Genomic DNA, 25,420 nt, shown 5'->3' with positions numbered 1-25,420 from the left:
AATATTAAAATTTTTTAATACTCCTTTTTTATAACCCTCCGCATTTATCAGTCCTAAAATATAATCGTCGTTCTATGTCATTTTTAACATAAATTCTTCTCGCAAAATTTATATACATTTTCACATTCGTGTAATCTTTATATTTTGTATATGATAAAATTGAAGATCAAACATCTACAAAAATTGAAAGACATTAGAAAAAGATTAACAAATATTTCTTTTGTCAATGAACGTGTTCACCTACGTGTATTTATTCCCTTTCTTTCTCTCTCTCTCTCTCTCTCTTTCTCCGAAAACGTGGAACAGGTTAAATAACTTATTGTTATTATTACACGAACTCATCGTATCGCATATATTCTCATTTCGCTATATATATTCGGAATTAAAATACAAAGAAGTTATTTTATTCGCCGGTGGCAATGTTATTATATCCGTATAATTCGTGGTTGATATTTTAAAACTGAAAGTTGGCTTTCGCGCCCCCACGCACGCGTTTTTAATTTTTTGAATAATAGAAACACTCTGCTCCCCTGTTCCCGTCAATTTATGCGGCAACGTTGGCTCGGATGCAACGTGAAATTCAAATTATTACAACGAGAAGGTCCTTTTAATTATTTGCAACGCGCTTAAAATATGACAATATACGTTGAATTCTCTTTTGAATTCTTAATGTCGCCGCTGAAATTGAAACGAAATTCGTTCCCTTCTTTCAACACTTCTCGATCATTTAATTTCGTTATAATCAAATTTCTCGTTTATTTGAAGAATATTCAAGAATTTTAATAGAGCTACTTCATATTCATTGTGACGACTTCAATTTGATCGATGTTATTTCGTGTTTATTGCTGCCGATATTTCTCTGTTGAAATATTTTTTATTAAGATTTGAAAGAGTATGTTTTATGATATCGAAAAGATTTTTGCAGAAAAATTCTCATCTTCGAGTTGTTTTATCACTTCTTAGAAGAAAATAGAACGATAATTATCGTGTATTCGATTTGAAAATTATTTCAGAGAATATATTCACAGAATTCACAAAATTATAGTAATACAATTTTTTCCATCGTCGCTTGTTTACACGTCTCTGTTTCCAAATGCATTAAACAGTGGATTCGTCGATAAATTCGTCCTGATATGCATCTGGCTAGGAATTATACAATACGTGAGCCATTTTACCTAGAGAAACGAATAAAAAGGTGATAATTGCTTCATAATTTACATCGTTGCGAGGCGAGAACAAAATTTAAATACCAACGACTCGGAAACTCTTTGAGAGACCGTGCAGCTTTAACTCATATTTCGAGTGCACCCTTCTCAACCAGAGATCTTTTCGATAGGATGTCTTTGGTGTGATTTTTTTTCGATTAATTTAAAAATATAATAGAAATCTCTACTAATTCTATTTTCTCATCCATCTCCTGTTACCTAAAACCCGTTCCTATTATTTTCTTATCCACTGTTTTATCTCTGATAAAGAGAAATAAAATCGATTGAGATTCGTAAATAGATACGAATTTAAAATATAAAATATTCAAAATTTGTAAAATCTTCTAATCAAATCGTAACGAATTAACGCTTCTCTTCTCACAACCAAAAACAATTCGCGTTTTCTTAATATCGTATCCCCTTTAATCCACCAACTGGATCGTGGAAGGAAAGGCAATACCCCTGGGCGTCACACCATATGACACCGGGGCAGAAGGGCGAAATATTGCGGTCGACTTGGCCTTCGTCGGGCATCAAACACTTTCGTGTATCGCATTAATGCAATATCGTGTTACGAGGAGGGTTGAGGGAAAGTTGAAGTGCTTCCACGAGCCGTGCAATGGAAGACCACACGCGCCCTCTCCTCCTCTCTAATCTCGAGCGTCCTGCGACGAGGCGCCAACCGGCCGCGTTCCCGCAATTTCCAGGGAAATAATGTTAAAGTTAATTTGCCGAGGATAACGCGGAGGTCGTATTAATGTTGTACCCTTTTATCTCGCTACCTTGATAACGCACCGTCGAAAGTATTCTCTTCTCGTTGCCAACGCTTTTACCCAGTTTGATACGACGCCTCTGGGTGTCATTTTGTTCTCGTATTGATATTCACCGTGTGCTGATTATTGGATTCCTTTTTGAGATATTTGGGATCGAATTTGATAACATTTGAATATCGATCGATCGAAGAAAAATTGTAATCCTTTTACAAAGTTTCAACCAGTTCCTTTTGAAGTTGGAACGTACTTTCTTCTGAAAATTTATTAAGAACACTTTTACACTTGTGTCGTGATAGAAAATGCATAATTTGAAGTTTTATTCGAATTAAAGAAAAACCTTGTCTCGTATCTCTCCAGAAAGTATAAAAATATTTTACTCGTTACTTTATTATTCTTCTTCGGTTCGGTTGAAAATAAAACGTGGATGTTTTGATTATGAATATTCGTTTGAACGTGTCATGCCTTTGTTCTTGGATTATTATGGAACATTGGTATAGATAACTTCTGGGTTAATTTTATGCTTCGAGTTGATATATTAGGATAATAATGGTGATAATAGCATTTTTATTACGCAGGTATGAAATGTACGCTCGTAACGGGTTATACATTATATGGCTGGTTATAAAATTTTATGTTGGTATTAACTTACACCCTTTGGCAATAAGAGGCATAAGTACGTGGCACGCGAGTCGATTTCTGTTTCTTTTCTCATACGCCTATTATTAGACGTATATGTTGATTAGTAGTAATACGATCTTTCAAATTTAAAACTCTGTGGAAATAAAAATTAATTTCTCAGTGAAGAATGACGGGAATACTTTGTGGTGTAGTGAAATTATGACGAGTTGGAGAGTTAAAATTATAAGTGATGTTGGTGGAAAGAAAAATTATTTTTTTAAGTTAAAAAAGAGGATGTAAATTTTATGCTGAATGATGTAAATTACTAAAACGTTTCCATTTGAATTTTCGGGTTGTAAAATAGAGCTGAAAAGTTTTATCGTTTCCTAACTAATTCTATAAAGGTGATAAATGCTTTCAAAACTTTTATTTTTTAATTCAATGAATAATCTATATATAAAAGTTATAAAATATATCTTCTGAAAAGGTTAATCATTATTCTTTACCAACCCATCTTGAATTTAATTCCTCTTTAACTTTCCTTTCGAAATTAACAGGAAATTATGTTCCAAAGTAATTCTTATGGATACTTTACGCGCAATTTGAAAATTAAATTCAATCTATTTTTAATCGATATTTTTAATAATTTAAATTTTTCAACTGTATTTCGAATATATTCATTGGTTGGATTTACATTAGCGAGTTATATTATCTGGAAAATTTGTTAAGACAGATATGCCTTGGGATAGAGTTATTTAAATTTCGCTTGCATAGCGGAATATATTACTTTTTTGTAGAGTTGATAAGTAGGGCATCTCCTCGGCAAAAAGTAACTTGCTTGATATTAATGAACATCAAATTGACTGGAGATCGATCGAGCATAGCTTGAATATTGAATGAAAATACTTGCGTTCATTCATGAAACGTTCATAAATATTCATTTGACTATTCGTTATCTTAAATCTCTATTAAGCTTATTTATCCCCAATTTTTTCATAGTTTATAGATTACGTTCGCATGATAATTTCCACGAAACCTGATCTGCAAGTCGATACTTTGTAAAAATTACTCGATCTCGTTATAAATCTTTTCATTAAATTTTCCTCGTTTTATCAAACGAGATATGCAAAAATTTAACAATGTCAAAAATACCCAAATCGTCCTTACCTTCTCCATAAATTCCTCAACTCAATTAAATATGAGCACCTTTAAAAATACCCAAGCATCACTTTCATTTTCCGTTTAATACTCCCTCCTCACGAGAGAACACCGATCCCCAAGAGTATTCACTCCCTTTTGTTAACCCTTAAATTAGCTCCATCCTGGTGATTCTTACGTAACAATTGGGAAATCGCATTACCAAGCCCCACCTCGAGAATTCGGCGGAAGTTGGAATGGTGCAGTGGTTATATCCCCGTTTTCTCTGCAGAGGCTCTACATAACGGGTGAGCTTAAAATAGTTCAAGGTCGTTCGGTATCGATTCGAGAGGAGACGAAGTTCACGGGGTCGGGTACCAGATTGCGTCACTGCCGTCCTATACCGTGGTTCAGCCTCGACACGGAAACGTTTCCCCGGTCCTTAAAGGATTTCTCGGATGCAGTTTAACGCGTGCAATGAGAAACCCGATGGATATAGAGGTTTTTCGATACGAGAAATGGGAACGAAATCTGAAACACGTTAAAGAAAATACGTTATTCGACGAAAAATAGATAAGCTTGATCGAAGATTATTATACGATCTATTCCCTCCTTGCATTATTGATATCTTAAAAATGTTTTCAATATCTCAATATCAAATATTGTAATTAATTATTGTGGATAGTTGTTAACAACTATCTCTCAATAATAAGAGAAAAATTAAATGAGATGTATAGTGATTCCATTCTGCTGTTTGGAGAAATTCACGATTACATGACGTGTCAACGATGGAAAAATTTGTACCACGCGTTTTATTCCCTTTGTGATGTGTTAAATTCTTGATCCGAGCAAAGGGGTAAGTAGGACAAGGCCCAGTTTTTAAAAAAAAACTAGATTCTCGTGGCGCAAGAAGGCAGACACGCGGCATACAAGGATCGTAGCGAAGTGTGGTTGAAGAGCGAGCCCCGGGAATTGGCGCAGGATTTGCGAATCAAACGGCGCCAGCCAGGGTCGACCGAGTTTCAGGCTTAGCAAGCTCGACCTTGCCAGGCTTCCTCCCTGCAGGATTCCGTGCTGCAATTTAAACCTCTGTCGTTTCAAATTCGGTACACGTTTCGACCCGATACCGATCAGCGCTAGGGTTGATTTTTAGAGAGCATGATGATTGTATTCTTCTCAATTTCGTGAAGCTGCAAAGGGACGATTGACGTTAATATTTTAATTTATCAAATTAAATTGATTCTCATAAACACGTGTCGAGAGATAATTTTTTAAAAATTAACTTGTCGATATTATAACTTTTTACATAATTGAATATATCAGATGGCGACGAAATAATCTGCGTATAACGATCATTGTTTCCAATATTCGAGATCAAAGGAGAAACTTTATCGTTTTATTCGTGAAGTATACGAATGAAATCAAGTGGTAAGTAGTTTGGTCAAGTTGATACGCGTGCACATGTGGCGAACGTGGTCTTCGCCAAAGCGTCGTATTCCTTTGAGAAGGAATCAAGCCTTATGTGTACCGTGGTTATATTAGGAGACGAAAGTGGGCGAGACACAGAGGAAGCCAGGAGGAAATGCGATCACGCTGAAATAATGGACGCCGCAATGTTTGAACTCTGGCCGCCGGTTAGTTAATTATCAACGTGTTTAAGCGGATGCTTCCCTTCTCTCCCCCCCCTGTAAATATGATTTTGCATCCTGTTTGCGGAGATTGTGTGTACGGTGACGCCTGCTCGCGCCAATATACCTGTCCGTGAATGAAGCGGTGCCTCGTGTTGGTCGCCACGATGGAATCTAAAAAATATAAACGTCGAAGAATATTATACAGGGAAAATAAATAATAATAATAATACAGTTTAAAATTAAAACTTACTTGTCTTATATTTAGAAAAAATTGTAATGTTTCTGGAATAACTTCAGCCTATCAACCATACATCATATGGCGAATAGACAAAAATATCGATGGAATTTTTCAAATTATCGATGAAAAATAATAATAATAATAATCTTCTCGCCTCTTTAAACGACCCATCCCTAAAAACGCAGTTTATTCTCACCATTCCACTTCCTCTCCCCTATAATAACGAGCGTATATATAACACAGCGATGATTTAAAAGATCTCTCGACGTTTCCCTTAAAAAATTCCTGTCGCGCACGAATTCCTCCCCATAAATGGCGAATCGTTCCACGAATCTCTGGTCTCGGTGTCGCGAAATTATACGGTTTACCGGATCCACGGAACTTGCGGAAGTAATGGCGCCTCCTCGCATTCAACCAGCTCGATTCACCGGCAGGGATCCTCTTTACAGCATGGGGGATGGAGAGGGATTCGATCGAACCCCTGAAAACGTCTTCTTCGCCCTTCGCCCATTCGTTCTCGGCTCTCTCTTTTGGGATCATACGCAATATGTCGCGCCGCCTGCCACGCTTTCCACCCCTCGAGGGGTGGAGTCGGCCCCCGGGGGGCGAGAAAGGGGTAAAGCCACGGGGATGAAGGACTGCGGCATCGGCATAACCGATGAACTCTGTCCCTCCGCCCAATGAATCATGGAAGGCCCCCCCTGATGGCCTCGGCCGCCATACTGTCGTCGTTCCTGCACGATCTATCGATGCCAGTGCAACACCCCTCACGCAATACAGAACTGTTGGTACAAGGTTCACCCTTTCCTCCAATTGCTCGAGCAGATCGAATGCTTGTTCTTGAGTTTCCCGGGAGAAATTGATGCACGGTGGATATCTTTGGTCTGTCGGTGGAAGGTGGATTTGCATTTGTTTTCCTCGGATGACTCGTGTGATCGAGGATGTTGCGCATTTTTCTGGAGATTGTTGATGTCGTTTATAATTTTATATTAAATCTATCCCAAATTTTTGTGTTTCTTACTGATTGTTCTAATTGTCAGAATGAATAAATGTATTTCTTCTTTATTTTTTTTTTTTTAAATCTTTGGAAATATTTTTTCTAGCTTGTTCAAAACAAGAAATTGTTCAGATTCTAGATTCTTTTTATAAATAATTTTTCCTTTGTCGTTTGTAAGATTCACACATATGGAAGAGAAGAATACAACGTCGCGTGTTATTTGACGCTTCATTCTTCTTCCAATATTTTCTGTATCCATATGGAAGCAAGACGTGGGTGTATTGATCAAAATGATTCCGACCTCGAAAAGGATCCTGCGCCCTCCGTCAATTTCAGGACTAAGTATTGACGCAACTACATCTTACGGTGGTGGCTACCTTGAACTAGTTTTTCGTTTCTGCATGAGCAACTAGCGAAATCGATGGCCTAGTGCATTCGAACGCTAGACAATACTGGGCCAATATTCCGGCAAAATTGAAGGCCTTTCACGTGCTACTGAATGCCGCAAATTGTTACGTAATACCGAACTAAATTCTTATCCTATGCTATCTTTTTTTCTTTTAATTTTTTTATTTTTATTTTCGAAAATTTTAAAAATGAATCTTATTTTATTTTATATTAATTTTTTCTATGGTTTTTTCAGTACCTATAAAATATAAAAAGTGAATAGAAAATTTTATAAATTATATACTTACTCTTTATATTTATTATATTTATTGGAAGTTGTTAATTATTTCATAATTAAAATAAATTATGATATACATTTGTGATAACACGATTGAATAAAAAATTGCATTAACCATTCTTTTACGTTTTCACATACAGTATCTCAAATGTATATGTATTTTAAAAAAATAGCAGTGGAAGTTATTAATACTTCCTTTATTTTTAACCTAATGTTAAATCGTTTAATTAAAAAAATAAATGAAAATGGCCTCCATTACACATCTCACGTGTCAAATATACATTCAATTTCGTCGCTTCATTCAACAAGAATGATTTTTGCATGCGTATAAATAAAACGGAAATAATTTCAGAAATAAAAGCAGAAATGGTTTAAAGTAGCCTGGCTACACGCTTACGAATCTAAATGTACAGAATACATTGGTACAGCCAGCTAGTTTAATTAAGTGTAAATTTTCTCGTGCACGAACATTTACAAAATCCTTTAACACCGATCCTGGTAATAAATCGGCATAACACGTTATTAAAGATTCGAAGGGAAATTCAACGCCATTGTAACCATTCTTGTTATTTATTCATTTATTTTTCTTCGAAATAAAAGATAAATATATCAACGATCAACTTGATAACATGGAATAAAAATACTTTTATTAATTGTTTCGATCTTTAATAAATAGAAGAAAATAAGATAAATATAAGTCATAATAGTGATCTCTTCAATGCTATTTGCAGAAATAACAGGACGATGAGATTGTGCTAAATTGTTCCTTTGTTTGGCAAACTTTACGTTTCTCGGCGATTTTATTAGCCGCGTTACATCATCATGTTATGTAAACGTGTCCTGGAAAATAGAAGATGAAAAAGAGAAGACACTTTTATGCGAATTTACAGCGAATGAAATATTTGTGCGCGTTGAAATAACCCGATCGATCGCTCCAAGTTTAATTAACGGAGAATCTGCCTCTTTCTTCTCCAGCTCGCTGTAAAAAAATTCTTTGGAATTTGTCATTGAAGCAACCTCGTTTTTCATTTTCGTTTTCCATTTTAATTTTTTTTCTCTCTCTCCCTCTCTCCCTTTCTCTCTCTCTCTCTCTCTCTTTTTCTTCTACGATTAATCCAGTTTTCAATTTAAAGTAAAATAAAGTGGGATAAAAGTGGACTTCGTGTTTTCTGGATGGAATTTAAAATTATTTAGCCGGATTACCATTATTTTTTTTTAAATCTTTGTAGTTTCGTTTCGCGAGTTTCGAACAATTAGTCGAAATCGAATATTTCTATGTTGAAAATTTCTGAATTTCTGAAAATATAAATCTTGAAATTCGTCATATACTTTTGATAAGTTTTTATCTCGTGACATAATTGCTACGTCTTATCTATCTAACAGTAGATGTCTATAAACAAACTTCAAATTTTATAATCTGATTCATTTGAAAGAAAATTATTGCCACACTTTAAACAATATATATATATACATACAACAATTTTAAGACTAATTCGTACATCTATTCCAGACAGAACGTATCAATTGAAATTTTTGAGAAAAAAATTTTTGATAAAGAAATCCTATTATCACAAACCCGTTGCACTCATCACTCCATCCAAAATCAACGTGCAAAACGATCGAACAAATCCGCTCAGTGTACACTACAACCCATCAATATATATATCAAAATCGCAGCGTATTCGATGGTTTGCTCGATTCCACTCGGCCGCGTAGCGAACGGGTTAAAACGGGTTCGAACCGCAGAAAATCAAAATCGTGGGTGGCGGCATAAATTCGGCCAACGTAATTTGTTCGTTAAATCAAACGTTTACCATAGATAAGCTGGAGCTCCCTCGTATGTGCGTGCATGTGTGAATAGGATCTCGAGAAATTGAGGTTTTTGGATATCGGGGCCCTGGGGCTTTGGTGAGAGACCACGCGATCTGACACGGGTCAAATTAGCGGATTTGCAGGTTGTCGATGCGTTTTAAAGCCCCGGCTTATTCAGTTGCGATCACCTGAATGGACTATTCCGATGATACGATGGCCGTGTATCCATTTGGAGGATCGTATCGCCCCCCAAACCTGCTCTGGAAAATTGACATCGAGCATTATGCCAATGAACGCGTTTATTCCGCCTCGTAGAATGCTTTTTTTTAGAGGAGGGGAGGGGGAGGAGCTTTTCCAACACACGCGAGTGATTTTATCCACGGTTCGTTTTTTCGTCGTTCTCCATCGTTAACGATCCTGCTAGCATTTTTTCCTACTATCGACACTCTGTGTGTGTGTTCTCGTGTTCATTTTAATGGTTTCAATACGGGAAACGAGGATAGGAATTAATAGATTTTTTAATTTCCATAAGAAATATTAATTTCGAGTCAAGACATCAAATATAGGATGGAAAAATTGAAAATTTTTTTTAATAATTTAAATTAGTTTCATACTGTAGAATTTTCGTACTCGATATAATCGTAGTATAAATCGTTTCGAAGCGAGTGAATCATTATCGTGTGCATTGTGTGTCAGCGTCAAAGCATGCATAAATCCGTAAGGTTCATTTGAGAGATGAGGATTATAGGGTTAATTATATGACATTTTAAGAGATGAATTGTGTAGAGCTAGATCAATGGCATATTCGTTTCAAGATTTCACATAATTAAGTATACTTTCTTCAAAACATAAATATTTTTGTTATTATTCTCGTTTCAATGAAGATGAGACAAAAGTGGCAATTTGTACTTAAAATGAATTCAGGGTTTTAGAAACTAAAATTAATAAATAATTAACCATATAATTGATTAATAAGAAAGATTATTCAATAAAATCCAATTCACACGATTATATTACCTTTCGGATCAAGTTGCATCTCATGTAGTAAACATTATACAACATTTCCCATCGATATAATTTATTTATAAGAAAAACGATCCAGAAAGAAAGTGATAAAACTCCAAATCCCTCGTTTTGAAATATCAGATATGACATTAGAATTTCATCAGCGGTAATCTAACTGCAGTTGTGTGTGCGATGCATCCGCATCCGATTCGTCGAGATGGAATGCAGTTTTCGATGCCATCGAGTGGTTGGCTTTTCCGCACGAAAATCGATACTAGAATCGTGTTCCTCCCCCTCCTGGTTGAGATGTTTTCGCGAAAATTTCGTAATTGCGGCCATTGATTCGATTAGCCACGGTGCCGTTAAATTTGCCGAATCGGTTCCGCGTTTGAATATTGGCGCGCGTTGCGCGCGCAATGATTAATGGCGGCCGGGTGAGTAACTTAACAGCGATAAAATCGGAGGAAATATTGCGTTCAATCGACGGCAGAGGAATTTAAATATGTGTCCTTTCTCCATCATTGGTTTTTCCACTGTTTTTCAATCGAATTTTTACTCTCGATCGTTTGCTTGTTGTGGTAAATGGTTTGCGATACAGATTTTCGATGCCCGACAATTGTAAACAACGACGAAAATTTCCGTATTATTCTCCACTCGAAATTTTATTAATCCCAAATTTCATTTACCACGATTAAGTGTATTAAATTTTCGCACTCGTGTTTAATTTTTTCCCCTCTTATTTTTCACTCTCGCCTTTTCTTCCAGTTTAACGGAGGCTGAACATTTATGATGGAATATACGATATTTCCATTTTTCAATTTTGTTAGTTTATTTTCCTTTTTTTCTGTTCTTTATAAATCCATTATGTGTTTCGTAATATGTATGCATCGAGGATTTCTTTTTTGTTTTTCGTGTATTGGGTAGAAAATCTCGTTGTAACGCGAATATGAATATCACTTAACGTTGATATCGGTCATGACTCGATAGAAAAAGCTATTACACGATAAATATATTTCTTTCGAAATATAGGATTCGTATGATGAAAAAGAAACTTTGGTTTTTTTTTGGATTCGTCGTGAAATTTTATCGACTCTCATATCTTTTACACTGTTTAAAATTTCGTGCCTTCTTGTCAGCCAATCGTAAAATCTAGAAATTTGAAAAGCAATTAAATTCTTTTCGAAGCTCCTTAAGTGCGAGCTTTTCAAAAATAATCCTTCCTATTTTCGCGTAAAATTGTTGGAGTAATGCAATGTAAAATGCACTTAGCACTTCTTGAACTGCAATACAGATATAGGAATTTGAAGAATCATGGAGAAACGTTGATGAAGAATTAACGGATCGTGAGAATGGTATGATAATTGGAAATTTCATTGCTCGGTTGAAATGATAAACAGACGTTCCTTCTCTGTATTATAAATTTGGATCAAACCATCCAAATTTAACTTGAATAAAATTTGAATCTCGAAGAATAAAACAAAATAAGATGGGACGAAATATGACAATATATATAAAAACCAATGAGATTTCTACACTTTCCGGAGAAGGAAAAAACTTAAGAATACAAATTCCAAATGAAAATTAATAGAGCATTGCTACAATATGCTAGAAATATCTGTATTAGATAGGAATAATATAAAAGGAGCAATATAAAAAGACGAAAGAGGACGAAAAGCTTCGATCGGGATCAAAATGAATCGATCCTTTCCAATACACGGATCAAACAAACGCGAATATCACGAAATTTCTTTGACCTCGATTCGAAAACGTATGAATACTTCATGCAGCCCTCAATGAACTATTCGTCTCTAATATATTCAGATTTCCATCGAGTTACCGGTTCCAAATACCTCATTCAACTCCCCATGAAATATATTCTTTCGAGCTTCTTTCTCGTCCACGCGAAATTTCACAGATATCGCATATCAATCCACATTTCAATTCTCGACAACTAGAAGGAGACAGATTCATCCCGTTAGATTTAATAAGATAATTAATATTCGCGCTGGGTGTCCTGATGAATAAAAAAAGACATCCGTGACCGGAATTTGCAGAATTATCGGCCTAATTGCTCTTGTCTTATATTATTGACTATCTTGTCCGGCGCACAGATTGGTTTGGCCTCCTCTATCAAGAATTTCGATGGATGTCTGTGGTAACCGGACGATATAGAGCCGCTTTGCGGCCTGGAAAATTAACCGACTGCGTTCTGTCTTGGCTGATGAATCTGCTGTAATGGAGTCTGATTAATTCGCCTCTATTGAACTGAATTTCGCCGGGAGAAGAATCTGCGCGGAGTATAGAGACGACGTTGGCCGGCGTTGCAATCAGATTTGCGGTGATTGTCATATTCTTCGAGCAATTATGTCCTCTTTTTCTGAGAACGAAGCCCTTTGATTCCTTCGATGAGGAGACACAATTTGACGAAGGGAACTGCAGGCTTTTAATTGCAACATTCTCAAGGATACATGAAACTGAAAAATATATAAATTAAATTAGCATGAATTAGCGCATGAAAACTTTCTTTTGATTTGCGTGATCGTAATAAGAAAGAAAAGGAATAAAAACATTGGAAATATTAAATATTAAAGTTTTCTGTACAGTTTAGAAAAGGGATTTTTTTAACTTTAGGAATAAAGAAGAAAAAGAATATTAAACGGATTATTTCGAGGTTACCGCAAATCCAATCTACGAATAATCTAAATAAAGAGATTTTTTTCTCTCTCTTTCTCATTTGAAAGGAGAAGCTTCGACATTCGTAGATACCTTACAAGCGTATAAACGTCACTGTTACGTCTTACTTAGACCGTACTTAGAACGAAGTTAAATGAAAGATACCCTATTTTTTTCCACCACTAATTCCTCTCTTTTTCCATTCGTTAAAAGAGAAGTGACTTTCTTTAACGAATGGAAACGTAACCAGAATTAGCTCGCCGTTTGAGTTAAAGAAACGAAGTAACTCGGGCCCGTTCCCTAATGAAACGAAGGATCTCTGACGGCGGTGTAACGGTCCAAGGAAATCTCTCTTGGTGGAAAAATAGGAAAGAAATTGACGGTGAAACCTCAGGACGCAGGTACGGATGCGAATTGCCTGAATTTTTCAACCGCGAGCCCGCAAATTGAATTACCAAGTTTCGAAGAGCCGTACCGGTTGTTTTAAATTCATCGTGGTTGCCAAGGAACTCTTTCCTCCTCTTTCCAATCTCGTCTCTCTCTCTCTCTTTCTCTCTTTCTCTTTGGAACGGTGATTAACATTCACCGTCGTTGTCCTTTCATCCCTTAATCGATCTCTCTAATGGCGTTTCACGATTGAAAATTTTGGTTTGTTTATTTGCCGGATACAAATATCGGATGTTTGCGATGTTTTATGTCGAATAACAAACCGTAAGTTTGTACAAAGGATCGAGTTTCTGCCGGCGTTTGATCGATATTTAGTCAAATATTATCTCTCTGTTTCCAATTTGACTTCTGTTTACCGTGTTTGTTGTTATTATAATTTATTCCACGTTATTTCAGAGGATCGAATCGATCGAAATATTTGGATATCTTCATATTCTATATTGAAAAAATCTTCGCTTCAGAATTGGGGATATAAATTATTAGGTATACATATTAGTTCTCATTCTTTTCAATAAAAGATCAATTTCCTTGAAAATAAGCGAAAGCCTTGTTTTACAAATAATTTTAACTTTCAAATTCCAAAAAAAAAGCTCCTTTCCTTTCTTCTTCGCGCACGGAATATCATTTTCAACCATAAATTAACCATCGCCTCTAATCAAGATTCCAAGATTCTCTCAAATACTCTCTCAAATCCGTTCCGTGGGATCTTCCCGATACATATCTCAAAATCCCCGTCAAAATTCTCGTCGTTTTTCAACATCCCCGATTCGATCTCATAAATTTCGTGTTTCGACGGAGGGCAGGATTGATTTACAACGGGACAATGCACCGCGAGTGAGAACTAGGACCGGAAACTTAACCGTTTCCGTCGACGAGTGCTGCATGCACGCGTTACCCAACCCCTCCTCCCGCCTTTTCTCGTTGACGAACGAGCCCCAAGCCGCCGAATGAACGATCGTTATTGTCTGGTTATTCGTTCGAAGGGGAAAAGAAAGAAGAAAAGAAGAAAAAAAAAAAAATAATAATAATTTTCACGGAAGACATTCATCCCGCCGCGTCGTTCGTAATTTCATTGTCAACGTCTGCTAACCGCCTCCTCTCTTTGTACCAGCGCCATCTCTTCTCGCCAGGATTTGTTCACGGGCACATTATTATTGCAAAACCCTTCCCGCCAGACACCTTTTGCATCGCCGTCACCACGTAGCGAAGATGTTTTATTGTTTCTTGTGCGCCGCTTTCGCCCTTCCCACATTTGTTCAATTTTCCATAAAATTTCCTCGTAAGAGGGAAATAGGGAAGAGCGAAAGATGCGTCGTTTCACGCCGCCTGGCGACAGGCATCGGTATTATCGTGCAATCAACTATCTCTCTCTCTCTCTCTAGGTTCCTCCTCCCTCTTGCGAGATTATTACGCCGATAATTGTTCCGTTAAAAGGATTTGGATTTTTATTAATTTTTTTATTAGTTTTGTCTCGATTAAATTATTATTATTAGACGCAATATGTATATTTGTTGAACATTTGTACACCTTCTACATATTACTTGCGTCAAATTCTATATCCAGCACGAGGAGACCCTTTTGCTCGCTACTATTAACAAGCAATTCAAAGTTTCAAAGCGCGTAAAGCGCATCTATACCTTATTACTGCTGCCATTCACCTATGATTTCATTAAACGTAGAATCGGATAGAAGGAGCAAAGATAATTGAGAATTTCTGGGAAACCTGGGACGACGAGTCTTTCAACTGCTAAGGGAAATTGGGTCGTTTCACGCGAAAGGGGAACCGGATACAAAGGTGTTCGATGCTCGCGATGGCTATGTTTACACCTTCCTCCGCTCAAAAGAGGAATTCGTTTCCACGATGGAAATGAATATTTTAATAGGAACACGCCTCGCGGACTCTTCTTCTTTCATCGACAAAGTAATTTTAATTATCACATTAACTCCCCCCGTCGCGCCTCCCTCTCTCTCTCTCTCTCATCTTTTAAGCATCCGAGAAGCGAGACACCGGTGGCATCGGGGGGATTTTTATCCTTAACTAACGGCTCTCGCGCTGAAAAATTTAATTAAACGGCTCGGGCACAAGGAAATGCGTCATCTTCCCTCGATTCGAGCCTCCACTCCTCCTCTCCTCCTCTTCTTCATTCCCTCCGGCATACTGGGGACTTTCGATCAAAGTTGTCCGTTCTGTGGACAAAGGAGGCGACGATAATTGGACTTACAGCCGCTAGAGAGCGCTCACTATTATTGGACACGCTCTCCCCCCAGTCGTCCCCCTCCGCCGCCTACAATGAGATCGTTTCCCGCCTTTTTAGTCCTCGTCGACCAGACTAGACGAGAGGGGACAGGAATTTTCTCAAAGATTAAGACCTCTTTGCCTCGTCGCGATAATACGTCGCGTGGAGGAACGTTCTTCTTTCTTTTTTTTCGATTTCACTCGTCTCTCGAGCCGGCCACCTTTGATGAGCTCGCCCCGGCACCTCGTTAACCTAACACAGGGAGAGGATTCTTCCCCCGGTGTTTCGTGTAGTCTCGTGTCGAGATCAACTTCTCGCGTAATACTTTAATCAGTCCACTTGTGCGCGAGCGAAGAATTTTTAACACCGTCGCGTATCGCTCGAGGCTCTCCAAAGTGGTGTGACTCTTAGTTGGGGTCCTATCTTCAAAATTGAAAATTAAGGACTCTTGAAAGAGGATAAAATGGATAAACGAATTTTAGTTTAAATTATACACGATATTTCATACCTTTGAAAATTGAAGAATTAAGAAATTCTTTTTTTGGTCGTCGAATCGATCGCTTCAAGGGGGATACGAGTAGAAATGTTGGGTTAATAAATTTATCATTGAGGGAAACTATCCAGAGAAACGTATTCTAGGGTTAGAAAGGTCGATCTGTTGGAATAGATCGTAGTTTGGAACTTGGAAACTGGAATTTCGCGATGAAAGTTTGATGAAGGTGCCACCATGGTGCTATCTAGGATTGTAATATCAATCCTTTGCGGTTCAGAGAAAATTCTATCACGAGTTACTTTTTTATACGTCGAAGAAGACGACAGATATTCGATATAAATATTAAAATAGAGTTACAGAACTTGGATTGGATAGATTACAATTCGTCTATTGCCGTTTTCTTTCTTTCTTTCTTTTTTTTTTTCATATTTATTATCTTTCCATATTTAATGGATGAAAATATAGAACGATACATACGGATAAAAGTAGTGGTGCAATTAGAGCATTTATTTTATTATCGATTATTGTGTCGATAATAACAGAGTGCACTTGATGTTTGAAAAAATTTCAATTCCTTCTTCGTTCTCTGCAATTCTTCTTTCGATGCAATTGAGCGAGCCAGCTGATAGCAGGCGTCGGCCGATATTTTTAGATCGTATCATCGCCTCTCTTTGCTCATTGCATTACCCCTACGTGCATCGACGATGCATTCTATGCGAAAGAGGCGCACAGCAGAGTTGATGAAACAAAGATGAGCTTCCATGAATTTTCATCTTTACTCTTTGATTAACAAATTTCATTATTTGAAATTGAACTTTTTTTCTTCTAAAAATAGGGATTATCGATATCGTCGAGATGAAAGTTAATATTGAAATATTTAAAGTGAAATAATATTCATTAGTGATATTTGAATTAAATTAAATTGATTGAATTAAATTATTCAGACTTCTCCTATCCCAGATATCAAAAATCTATTACTCTATGCGAAACAAAAATATTTTATCAACGCGTGAAAGACGGAACAAGAAACCGATAACCTTATGAATATTATTTTTAAAAAACCAATTCGCGATACGATCAATTCCATCAATTTAAAATGAAGAAAAATGGAAGGAAACAAATTTCTCCATGCATTTAAAATCGCTTTCCTCCTGTGCAGCTGAGAATTCCTTTTATTTTCAACACTGCAATATCTTACGTAATTTTAATAAAATAGAAAAAGTTCTTTCGTTATTTTAAAATCGATCGATCAAATCAACGATATTGCAAAACAAGTGGAAAGATGATTATAAAAAGAAAACTCGTCGATCAAATAATTATCGATTCTATAACGAGAAGAATGAACGAGATTTCTAAACGAAGGAAATGAAACCTCGAGTTGGAATTATCAGAAATTGCAGCAATGAGAGAGCATGGAGAGTGGCTCACTCATGAACTCGGTGAATGCACGAACTCTGAATGATGCATGCGTGAAGAGAGGAGGACGATCGTTGATCTTCGATGGATTATATTCTTAGGAGAACAATCGGGCAACTTTCACTGGAAACAATTCTCCGAAATAATACCTCCGATCGATCAAATCCTCGCTAAAAGATGCATTGTTGCGTGCATACCGAGTGAATGGAAACCTTATCTGAATCGGATCAAATTATCGGTGTAACGATTCCCAATTTCTCGTTTATTTTTATTACGTACATCGAAATATTCCATCTCCCCTTAACAACAATCTCCCCTCGGGTGATCTATCTTATAGCTTATAGTTTGCCTTGGTGGAAAGTGATTGATGAACTTTGAATTGTACGTGCGATTCAGAAAATAAATGTATCTGGCAAATTACGAAATTTCGAGACAATAAAACGCAACAGACTGACAAGACTTATACTTGCAAATTAAATTTTCCAAATTGATCCAATATTATCACCCCTTATTCTTCGTCTCACCGAAAGAAACGCATTGAATTAAAAATTGAAACGTTTCTATTTCGTACTTTATATTTCTCGTACCTTGTACAAGAGGGTGTGATATAATTGCACGCGAGAAATCTCGGAGAATACATAAAATCGATTAGGAAATCAAGGGTTAATTAGCCACGTAGCGGCTGACGTGGGGGAGGAAAGAATCACTCGGTTTATTTCCGCTAGGGGATGCCACGGTTCACTCGCGGAAATTTTAATTCCAGGCCGGTGACAGCGGATCATCGGGTGTCTTTCATTTTTCAAAGGCGACCTTATGGCGAGAAGATGATCACGGTCGACTTCTCGCTTCGCTGTCACTTATCGTTTCTGATCTTTCGCGCGGCAAAAGAGGTCGCTCCTTCTCTTCTGGAGCAATATCGACGCGGAACGCCGCTCTCGTCTTCATTACAAAGCCCCTTGTCCGCCATTGATTCGCTCGACGAGCCTTCATAACCCAAAGGAGGCACAGCCCGATTAAAATTCAAGGAGGGGGCATCGATTCTGCATCCGTCTTTGGGGAAATGAGGAAAAACGTGTATCTAATATAATAGTTTCGTAATAGCGACGAGTGCAATGATTTTTTCTTTTTTTGGTAATTTAACTTTCATTTGTTTATTCGAAGATTTGTAACTGGAGTTCTGAAATTTCTTTTTCAGAAAAGAAGTTGAAAATTAACTCTTGCAAAGTGGAGATGTAACTAGTTTGCATATAATGAAATATCATAATTGGTTTGAGTTTTTGAAGAGAATTCTGAGAATTTGAGGAACATTTTTTAAAGAGATTTTAAAAGAAGTGAGATTGGAAAGAAGATTTGGATTTTGTGGAAATATTTGGAAAAGATTACAATTTTGAAATTTGTTTAATCGATTTTGTAATTTAAAAAGTAATAAACTCGTTTCGCAAACTAGACATTTTCCAATATCAATGATCGAGCCCATCGAGGTTGTTGCAGGCTGTTTCGTGGTAATGCGGCATCCAAATTTCGCGTAATTTGTAATTGGGAAATCACGGTAATAATGGAGCAACTCATGAAGAACGGAGTGATTTCGCCCTGAATATTCATGACTTACGAGGGCCAGGTACAAATTTGCTGGATTTCTCTGTGTCCCGACTAATTGCACACAGCGATAACTAATAATAGCTGCGACATGGACCGACCGAACATCTGGCGGCCAACCGTTTCGGCCAACCAAGGCCGCTGTTTTACCATTTCAAAGAATTCCATTGTGCTTCCTGGAATAGACTCGTAAAAACTTCGTTTTCCCTTTTTTTTTCTTTTCAGAAAAAAATATTTCGCTCTTTTCAGACTGTCGGAAAGAAAAAAATTAAAATTGCACATTCACATGTATATATATATATTGCAATTTTACAAAAATGCTAATTGTTAAATAGGAATTGTGAAATTTATGAGATTGATCGAAGAACTATGTTATTTAATTTTTGTTGCGCGTCGCACTAGTTACTCCTTTTTCGAAAACATCGATACCTTTTATCGTGTTATGGACAGCTCATAAAGCAAGATCGATCCGCAACAGTTCGTGGTAACAGGGTGAATGGAGGACAAATCGAGTGACAACAATCGATCGACGAGATTAAGATCGATGGTTGTGGAGAGGAGTAGCGCGGAGGCTCCAATAAGATCTCGAAACATCGAACCAGCCCTTCTCTCTTTCTTCTCTTGGCTATATATCGTTCTTAAGCGAATGAAACGCGACACCTTCGGAAATCGTGATAAATGATAAGAAACGGTAGAAGAACGGAGGAATGAAGCTGAGATCCAAGCAAGGATTCTACCTGAGGAACGGATAAGGACAAAGTATCCTTAATGATTCTCGTTAATTTTCAGTAGCATTATATACTTTCACCAAGAAATGGAAATATTTAAATTCCGCGTTTCGTCCTTATACTTTCGATTCGAATATTTAATTGTCCCAAAAAATTAGGCTGGAAAACACAAATCCAAGTCAAAACAAACAAATGCTGTTCAAAAGCGACGTATCTACTACTCGATTCTGTTTCCAGAAAGAAAAAAGAAAGAGTTTATCGAAGAAAATAAATACGATCCTTTTGAATTAAAAAATCTTTTGAAAAAGCTGGACCTCAATTTTATCTTTACCACCGGTTATAAACTCTGTATTAAAGGATTCATTCGGAGTAAAATTTAAGCGGATAACCGAATTAATTCGGCGAGATGGGTGAATTAATTCAATCTCGAGATAACATAACGATCAACCTTCATTTTTCCTTCCATCCCACGAAGGTATGGCGATGCAAGTATTACTACAGGTCGTAATTTTCAACCGTGGGTCACACACTTGCTGCAAACCGTGCAAACTTATATTAACGATAGTTTACGATGCGGGCCCTGCTGGATATACGCTCTCCCTATTTGCGGGCGAGGGAAGCGGGTCGAGGGAACCCATCCTAAACCATACGTGGTTGGAAGGAATGGGGTTGGAAGATTGCTGTGGCGGTATCATCTTACGATCCCTTGCTCTCCCTCTTTCTATCTGCATGACTACGTACGTGAAAAATGCCAACTACTTGTATTATTTCCTCTCTCGAGATTGAAACGTGATGTATTATTATCAATTCTGCGTTTCAACTTGGAACAAATTTGTGGAAATGAGATTTCGAAATATTTTCCATCGTCGATCGATTGATATATATCGGTACTCCATGTTTTTTTTTTGCAATTCGATTCCATTTTCTGCAAGTAAAATCAATTAATGTCGATTAAAACTTATTGAATATTGAAATTCGTTTACCTGATTAAATACAAAGTGGATCGAAGGAACGAAATATTTCTCTAGAGATGTTTAAATCATTTGAAATTTTTGTACAAGTATCGTTTGATATTTCTAATTGAATTTTGAAGAATTTTTTAGGAATTGCTGCTTTATTCACCCTTTCTTTTCCTAGATAGAGAAAGAGAGAAAGAGAAAAAGAGAGAGAACAGGAGGAGTCCTTCAGGGAGAAGAGTGATTCGCGAGCCACGTTTTTGCGCGACCCGGTTTTAAGAGCGTTCGTTCGTCCTTTAAAGGGCGGATTTTGCAGACCTCGAGGGAAATTACACTCGAGGGATACGCTATTGCAAGTTTGTTGCAGCCATGTTTTCAGGAATACTCGATTTTGTAGACACGTATAAAATTCCTTCTTTGTTTTTCCTCCGTCCTGCAACAATTTTATACGTTAACGATGGTGATGATTCTTAATAATCTTTCACCAAGATCGACCCTCAACGATTATATTTCTTTCCAAATATATTCTATTCCAATTTCTTTTTTTTTTTTTTAATCGACCAGCTCGATCGTGACGAGAAATTGGTGAAATGAATGCGTGCTCTGGATTATCTCGTTCCTCAACTTGGTTTCCCTGTCGCGCGTGTTTTATAGAGGAAGCAGCTATTTCCAGGCCGCCAACGTGGTATGGAAAACGCGTGGAAATGCATCGGGTGTCTCGAGAGGTTCCTTCTGCTTGATTTCCTTCACCACGGTTGGTACGCGTGTGTTTGTTGGTGCTTTATGGTGCAAGTTTCTATCACGAGCCATCTATCCACCTCGACTCAGCCCTATCCATTGCATAACAGGAGGGTGGAGCTCCTGGCAACGTCCTCGCGGTTTCCAAGTCTTTAACTGTTTTTGCTTCAACGGCCAATTGGCCAACTCCCCGGATATTAAAGTGATTTGATATTAAAGTCTCGTTTTAGTTACTCCGCTCTTGGTGGATGATCGTTGAACCGCGAATTTTTAATAAAAAAAAGAAAAAAATTGGACGAAATAAAATTCTCGTGGATTTGATCGAGTAAGCAAGCGACCCGTAAAAACAGAATTAGAATTTTAATTGGAACGAATTGTTGAGAGCGAGGAGAGTTTGGAGGATATCATCTGTCGGGATGCTTTCTAATATTCTCCATCCAGTTTTAAGTGACCTATATACCGCCAAGAGTAAGCGAATTCCCCGCTATGCAAATTTCTTGGGATTAGAAAAATTGTTGGAATTGGTCAGCAGATTTTTCTTCCGCGAAATACTTTCTCGTTAAATTTTTGCGAATACGACGTCTTAATAATTTTTCACATTTTTAAAAAACGTTATTGGATCGTTTCAATTCTTCCAATTATTTAATCCTCGATCGATAAAATTGAAACTTTCATTCACCCTCCTCGGTGATATCGGCGTAACGAGAAAGCTCGATCAGAAATTTCTTACTTCAAAAAATCGAAGACAAGAAATTAACCTTGATTACAACCTTGTCGTCCTTCGATTCCTCTCGATTCTTTCGATTCTATTTCCCCTTCCCCGATACGAAAGAAACAAAAATTATCGCGAGGAAAGTGTCGCGCAATTTTCGAAATGAAATTTCTCCGCCCATCATCCTCTTCCTTCCTGTTACTCGGTTGGAATTCGCAGCTCCTCCAGAGGGGGAGGGAAGGGAGGAGAGAGGAGAGGGAGGGGGAACTTCCTTTCGCGGCGCGCATACCTGCGTTTCCACGAAGATTCGTTCGTTGAATACGGGCTGTGGATGGAATTCATCGGGTTCGAGACACGTTCCCCGCGAACCACGACACGTTCGCCGCTTCGTGGATTCTTCGCGGATTCTAAGGCTAAGACGCCGCGATTATGTCGCGTCCCCCATTCAAAGCGCCCCAGTTGGCTTCATCCTTTTGGCGCCGTTTCCACCATCGGCCGCGGCCCCATTTTCTTCGAAATTGAACGGAGATGGGTTGGCGGTTCGAGGAAGTTAACGGGGTATTATGATGTCTAGACGATGACTCTTGAACCCATTTTGCCCTTTGAGAAGAAAAGAGACGTTGCTAGGATTTCGGAATTTAAAAGTTCGGGGTGTTTGTTGGTTTTTTATAGCTCGATTGATCGGGAAGAAGATTTTTTAATAGGGGAATATTATGGTTTGGATTCATTTGTTTGAATTTATTTCGAAAAGTTCGAGTTATCGTGTTAGCTATCGAAAATATTGCGAATTATTTTCCACATTTTTTCCCCTTTTAAAATAGAAAAAATATGTATGAATCGATCGATAATAAATTCCTTAATTCATATCCTTTTCGAGTCACGAAATGAACAAGAAATTTGGAATATTGATATACTATGTTAGTATTAATAATTTATAGATTTTATGAATTAAAATTCAGGCAAATTCGATTTTAATACGTAACTCTCTCTTGTCTTTATGAATGCAGGGTATTGTGTATGCAATAGTGTATGAATAGTGGAAAATACCAAAGTTTTAATTATGTAGGCAGTGTGAAAAAGTTCGATTAAATAATTATTTCAAAACATTCGGTTTCATTGGTCTCTTATTGGTTGGTTATACAGTCTTTGATTATATTTTTCTTTTTCAATTTATAAACGAGCAAAAATACTTCACAAGATATTTTATTTTATTTCGTCACGTTCCCTTGTTTCAATTCAGATTTTTATTAACAAAGATGAAAATTATGGAACACGAATCATAGAACAATTTGTATATTTATATCGTTCGAGTATAATTTACAAGTTTATATTTCATAAACCTGTAAATAAATTTAATAATAAAGGAATCAGGGGATATTTTTTGTTTATATTTGTTGAAAATTCGCAAACAAAGAGGAGACTATTTAAATTCTTTCCGCCTATATTCTCACCATCAATACCATCTGTTATATCCGAAAATATAAACGTTCTGGCAAATAACCAGAAATTGGAGAAGTGTAAATTGCTCTCTAGGATTTGCCTCTTCATTCGTTGAATCGCGATTGAAATCGATTTCTCGCCCCAAGAGGCGAGGTATTGGAACGAGGCTGCACCACTTCAGAAAAATTGCTGCTCTTGAGGTAATGGCCACGTTTGACGAAAATTTATAAACACTTTTTCTTTTTGTTCCAGGTAAGCCGCACCAGGTTTCTCGTGTTTTCGTAAATCATTTCGCCCATCTTTCTTTCACGTAAGCAATAATACATTCTCAAACATTATACGATATCGAATAATTTTTAAAATCGACTCCAGTGTTTTCGTTTTACCATTTTCAACTTATTAATTGTTTCGTTATTCGTCGATGAGAAATTTCTTTCGATATTACTTAATCACTAGTAATGATAAATTTCATTTTCCCTTCTTTCATCTTTGATGATGAAATATAAGTAAAATAATTTGTCGAAAAAGTTTGATTACTATCTAAAATCGTTTCATTTATATTACATTGAAATCTAGAATTCTTACGATGCTTCCAATTAAAAAGAAAAAATAATACTTTTTCATTCACAGGAAACTCAGTTGAACGAACTGCAAACAAAAAAAACAAAAAGGAAACAACGAGAAAACTTTATATCGTCCTTTCATGTTGCTAAAAATTACAACGAATCCAGTCACACGAAAGTTTCTCAAACACCCTGTATCCTCTCGCGAAAAAAATAAAAAATAAAAAAAATAAAGCAATACCACGTGGACGATGCGCCATAATTATTTTCCTCCCTCCAATTATCCCGCGGCGATACGTAATTACTTCCTTTCGCAAAAATCCATTTACATTTTTCACAATTTTTCGAGGGGTGGGCGCGATTTTCTCGACACACCAGCTGAAACAATAGATCCTCGTTAACCGCGTACCTCATAATAAACATCGTCTGATTACCTTTGATTACGTTGCTGCTCTTTCTTCTTCTTCTTCTTCTTTTTCCTTTTTTCTTGCGACGAAACGAAAGAGAAGCGCAAAGAGAAACAGATTGACTCCCTCCTGCTTGGATACACGGCAATCGAAAACCTGTTCACGGTCGATTGGTCGGTATAATGGAGGCGCGAGAAGAGGGTGGAACGCGAAACCAGAAATTAGCGTTGGAAAATTGAAACACAGGAAGTTGGTCAATCGGTTTCGATCGATCGACAGCCGTCACCCGCCCCTCTGATCAACTCGCATTAATTCATTCGTGTGGATACACACTGCGGAGAGTGTGCTCGCGCAGGGCTCACCCTGTTTTCGAGAGTCCTCCCTGTTGCCCAGTTATTCGATGCTGTTTTAATTATCGTTCCATTGTTAGCGATTTTTATATTCGCGCGGGACGCGAAGACATTTCCGAATTTCGAATATGGTTCGAATTTTCCAGTTTTCTCGATCGTGTTTCGTTTCGTCGGTTGCAAGTGTGGTTTAAAAGAGTGGGGATTAATTGGATAACTACAGGGGAGAGTTTTTTCTTATTCTTCCTCTTCTTCTTTCGTCGTTATTTCGTGCAATCTTTCAGTTTGGAAAGGAATTACAAAATTATTTCATTTATTTTTGAAAATCGTGTCGAAAATCTCGAGACGCTTAAATAATTCTTTCGAGTGTTAGGCGAAGGAAATTTATGGATGGATGATGGATGGTCGTTGAAATTAAAAGGATGGAGTACGGATTGATTATCGCGTCGTAAATGTGAAGTGCGATGTCAAATTATTATTTAAATAAATTGAACGAATGGAAAATGGTTATATCGCGAGGGGAGTTGTAAATGAAATAAAATAACGTGGAAATGAAATGACATGAA

At 37.2% G+C, this 25,420-nt stretch overlaps 2 protein-coding genes and 1 long non-coding RNA gene across 12 annotated transcripts in view; 2 read left to right on the top strand and 1 right to left on the bottom strand.

The window, feature by feature from the left end:
* The window catches only part of LOC108002673 (tropomodulin), a 219,951-nt gene extending 195,602 nt beyond the window's left edge, over window positions 1–24,349 (top strand). For 3 of the 5 annotated variants that reach the window (XR_009831073.1, XM_062079109.1, XM_062079115.1), the window contains 2 exons: window positions 23,790–23,847; window positions 24,168–24,349. Coding sequence is in view for 2 of the 5 variants with exons in the window: in XM_062079109.1 (XP_061935093.1) it covers window positions 23,790–23,847; window positions 24,168–24,180 (71 nt within the window). In the remaining 3 variants the exon portion in view is untranslated. The remainder of the gene's footprint in view (window positions 1–23,789; window positions 23,848–24,167) is intronic. The other 2 variants (XR_009831070.1, XM_062079113.1) reach the window with 2 other exon arrangements.
* Window positions 1–25,420, top strand: part of LOC108004004 (fasciclin-1) — a 300,543-nt gene that overhangs the window by 40,204 nt on the left and 234,919 nt on the right. The window lies entirely within an intron of this gene.
* LOC133666658 (uncharacterized) lies at window positions 24,165–25,176 on the bottom strand. The gene is made up of 2 exons (XR_009831090.1): window positions 24,535–25,176; window positions 24,165–24,478 (listed from the first exon to the last, which is right to left on the bottom strand). It is a non-coding gene; the product is annotated as an uncharacterized LOC133666658 (long non-coding RNA).

Source organism: Apis cerana, linkage group LG9 (assembly GCF_029169275.1).
Source record: "Apis cerana isolate GH-2021 linkage group LG9, AcerK_1.0, whole genome shotgun sequence".
NCBI lineage: Eukaryota > Metazoa > Arthropoda > Insecta > Hymenoptera > Apidae > Apis > Apis cerana.
Note: the sequence above shows the minus strand (reverse complement) of the source record. Positions and strands in the feature narration are given on the sequence as shown.